At 34.0% G+C, this 4,285-nt stretch overlaps 1 protein-coding gene across 4 annotated transcripts in view; it reads left to right on the top strand.

Moving 5' to 3' along the window:
- LOC119632392 (vacuole membrane protein 1) overlaps window positions 1-2,854 on the top strand; it is a 6,525-nt gene extending 3,671 nt beyond the window's left edge. For all 4 annotated transcript variants that reach the window (XM_038025305.1, XM_038025292.1, XM_038025300.1 and 1 more), the window contains 2 exons: window positions 250-556; window positions 630-2,854. In XM_038025305.1, the coding sequence (XP_037881233.1) occupies window positions 250-556; window positions 630-1,082 (760 nt within the window). In that variant the 3' untranslated portion in view covers window positions 1,083-2,854. The remainder of the gene's footprint in view (window positions 1-249; window positions 557-629) is intronic.
- Window positions 2,855-4,285: the final 1,431 nt, after the last annotated feature.

The raw sequence follows: 4,285 nt of genomic DNA, 5'->3' as shown, positions 1-4,285 counted from the left end.
TTTTTTTTTTTTTTTTGTTAACGACGGAATTCGTATATCAATGCTGGGAATTACTGAGCTATGTGTTCTCTAAAGTTTAGTACAGACGCGGTATTAATTATTATACTATTTTAATATATATTTGCTTGAGATGGTGGCATTCATCCCAACGTGAACATAACGCTTTTACTTGTTTGCTTATTAAAACAAAAAAAAGAAACAATGCTATTATAAGCAGTAGATAAAAAAGACTTAAATTTCTCATTTTAGCATTATTTGCCCTGATGAGCCGTACGAGAAGAAAATGCCGAATCTCTGGGCTATTATGAGTAAGGTGCGTGTTGAAGCCTTCCTTTGGGGAGCTGGTACCGCTTTAGGTGAACTGCCACCATATTTTATGGCCAAAGCCGCACGACTTTCCGGTTACGATCCTGATGATACTGAAGAATTGGCCGAATTTGAAGCACTAAAAGCCAAAAAGAACGATAAGGATTTGAGTTTAATGGATAAGGGTAAATTGTTTATGGAACGTGTAGTCGAACGTATAGGTTTCTTCGGCATTTTAGCCTGTGCTAGTGTAAGTTTTTAGAACATTTTTAAAATTTGCACAAAGAAAAAAAAAAAAAAAAACGCAAAAAATTCTTTTTCAGATACCAAATCCTTTATTCGATTTGGCGGGCATTACTTGCGGTCACTTTCTGGTGCCATTTTGGACATTCTTTGGAGCTACTTTGATAGGCAAAGCCATTATAAAAATGCACATACAAAAGATGTTCGTTATTATAGCCTTTAATGAGACTTTAATTGAAAAAGCTGTCGATATGTTGGCTTTATTACCGTTAGTGGGCAAAAAGCTGCAGGAACCGTTTAAGGGCTTTCTAAAAAATCAAAAACAACGTTTACATCGGCAGCGTAATGTAACCCCAGCTGAGGCGGGCAATTTACTCTCACGTATCTTTGAGACATTCGTAATTGGCATGGTGTGCTATTTCGTGGTTTCTATTATTAATTCGCTGGCCCAAAGCTATCACAAACGTTTGCATAAAAAACCCGTTAGCGGAAATGCAGCGAAGAAACATAAGAAATTAGTCGCCCGCGATTAATAACTAAAAAAAAAAAAAAGAGTGCTCGCACTAAAAGAGTGAAATATGTGTATAACTTCTACGTTTTTTAAAATTTTTTTTGTATATCTCTTTTGCATCTGTACTTTTCTTCTTCTTTTTCATTTTATTTTTTATTTTCTTTTTTAACAACATCCTTTATTTGTGGGAATTTAGTAAATTTAGTAAAATATTTTTATTTAAGTCTGTTTACACAATTATCTGTCAATTGATTTAAAAACCTAGTCTTAAAAAAATTCTTTAGAAAAAAATGTGCACTTTAGAGAAAAGAAAGAAGACCTGGAGTTATGTCATAATTAATAGAAAAGGGAAAACAAAACAAAAGTTGATTGATTCCATTTCGTTAAGAAGTTATAAAAAAAAAATAAAATTATTTACACCGCCCACTTTCCATTCCCCTCCCACTTACACGTCCTCTTTGATCTCATATTTATTGTACTCAATGGTGTTCGCGCCTAAAAGAACATTTCCAAGAAAGTTAAATTAATTCCAATATTTGTGTCTTGAAAACTTGAATGGACGGACGGACGCAATTCAGTCGCATATGCAAAAATTACGTGTACTTGATTTTTGCTCATAATTATGAAAAAACTCATTTTCGTTCTTTTCTTTTAAGTGAACGATATGGAAAATTTATTTTGGATTTTTTTTTTTGATTTTCATTTGAATTCTTTCTCAACTTTTCAACTGTATTCGTAATATGATTAAATATTCTCCAGGGACTGTATAGGAATTCAATGAATATTGCTTTCTCAAAAAATCTCCGAAGTCGTTTAAAGTCATTATTAACATTAGTAAGTCGAACGAAGAACGGATCGTCTGGAAAAATATATACCCGGGAGACGTTGTTGTTTCCTTTCCGCTAATGTATTTGCTTCATACTTCCATGATCAGAATGTAGCTAAACTTTGCATATAGCATTCAAATAATGGATGATAGAAAAGGTCTCCGCAATTTTTTGTCACTAGCTGGCGTTGATGCTTAATATACCGGGTCACCCTCAACTTATTGTCGCAAACGGGAAGGTAAAAGTAATATTGATAGTAAAAAGTTATATTGATTTGAAAATGAATGAAATATCTGTAGGAATACGCTAAGTGATGTTTTTTTATTATAACAAAAAAAAAAGTAAATGGGAAGAACCTGGCAAAATATTTGTAAAGTGTACGATGAGAATGCTGAAAGTGAACGAAGGACCTAAGAGTAGTTCTCTCGATTCCGTTCCGGAAAGGTGCGTCTCCCTCTGATCGATCAGTCACTGAAAAAGTCGATGAAATTTTGTAACTTGTTGAGCAGGATCGGCATTCAAGCTATCAAGATATAGCGGAGTCGCTAAAGATTAACCACATTCAATGATGGAATCATTCGAAAAGAGCAAGCTACAAAAAGAAGTTCAAAGAAAGATCAAAAAACCCCCCCATTGAGTCAAATTGAATTTCAAATTGTTGTCCTCTTTGTAATGTAGATGCAGAAGAAACAGAAACTGTTCTTATACAAAAACAAAGAATCGTACAAGTCTTGAAATTATAATTTAGTTTTGTAAGATTGCCTCATGTGTTGAAAAAAATCTGTAAAGTTTCAAGTGAAAAAAGTTAAAGCTCAGTAGTTTCAATATTTCTGGATTGTGATGACTTCTTTTATCAGCCTTCATGCGTAAATATCTCTGTGAATTTATTTTTATTTCGAAAATTGTCGTTTTCGAAAACATAATATTGTGGGCTTAGACTGTGCAACACTTTTCTCCGCGTTTCAGTTCACGTCGGCGTCGTACTCAATATTTTTCCAAAGTCTTTTGAAGCAATCAATCTGGTAATCTGAAATTGAATTTTATATAAAAGATACTACCGAAGCTGTCGTACGTAAAAAAAACAATGAGATAAACGAAAAACTTCTCGTCACCAGAGCAATGGCGACAAGATTCAGACGAAATTGTCTAAAAAGTGAGTCATTCACATATGATCCAAATACGAGATAGTGAACAGAAAAGGAAATCATCGCCAAAGTGATCAATCATCGGTCCACGAAGATAAGCGCAAAAACAAGTATCGAAATCATTCTTTCTTGTAGGCGTTGGCTTCGTCTTTCCAATAATTTTTTTTGTGTAGATAATTCATTTGATAGCCGTGACAGGAAATATAAATCATTTGGCTTGGAATATAAATTGCTTTCTTCCCCTATTAAAGAGAATAAAAGATAATCTTACCCTATTAGAGTATTAGAGAGAGAGCGACTAGTTTTCCTCAATATCATGACTCATACTCAATAAAGCCGTGTAAAGTAATAATCGTTAGATCGTTAGCCCTTCATCTTAGTGATTGTTGATTGTGTGTACGCAAAAAAAAGAAAAGAATGTAATGAGAGAATGTAAGAGCCAGTAGAATAAAGTGTAATGAACTGTTACGGTTAGGCGTGACAAGCACGGCTTGACTTTTTTGTAAAACCGATGGTAAGGCGATGATCACCTCAGACAAAAGCTTATTCAGTTTTTCATCATTGTGAATCGCCAATTGCAGGTGACGTGGAATTATGCCGATCGTTTTTTTTTTCGTCTTCAATCGCATTCCAAATTGTTTCGACTATTAAAGAGTAGGGTATTTAGTTCACAATAGTTGCTAGAGCAGCCGACGAATCGTTCCAAACTCCTTCAGCACTTTACTTTAGATAATGGTAATGTTGGCGAACGCGCGATTGGCGACAAATGGTAAAAAAATTGTATTCACTTAGCGTAGGAGAAAGACTTCTCGACATTGTAAATCGATATTTATGAATATTTTATCGTGCTCTACTGTCGGTTCATTTCGTATGGAGTGAATTTCTCTCTCTTAAATGTATCGTCATCGAAGCCCCTTCGTTTTGAACTTTATTTCTATGTAGATTAAGATTAAAAATAATAATAAAATTAAATGTTAAAATTAATTGATATCAATAAAACTAAAATTTTATAATCTTAAAAAAAAAAAAAAGGAAACGAAAATATTTAGGCTATGAACCGACTAATTGGCGGACATGATCATAGCGACTTATACTTTCGTGTCTATCAACAGTATTCTTATTCTACAGTGACTATTGCGTATATATTTTAGATGGCATTGCGGGAGAGAGTCGATCTGAACTTACTCCGACAGTCAAGCCACCTTAATGTCCCTAAAGGGGTGAATGATAATATCTAGGCTTTTGCTGGGGTG

The sequence above is a fragment of the Glossina fuscipes genome, unplaced genomic scaffold, assembly GCF_014805625.2.
Source record: "Glossina fuscipes isolate IAEA_lab_2018 unplaced genomic scaffold, Yale_Gfus_2 0, whole genome shotgun sequence".
NCBI lineage: Eukaryota > Metazoa > Arthropoda > Insecta > Diptera > Glossinidae > Glossina > Glossina fuscipes.
Note: the sequence above shows the minus strand (reverse complement) of the source record. Positions and strands in the feature narration are given on the sequence as shown.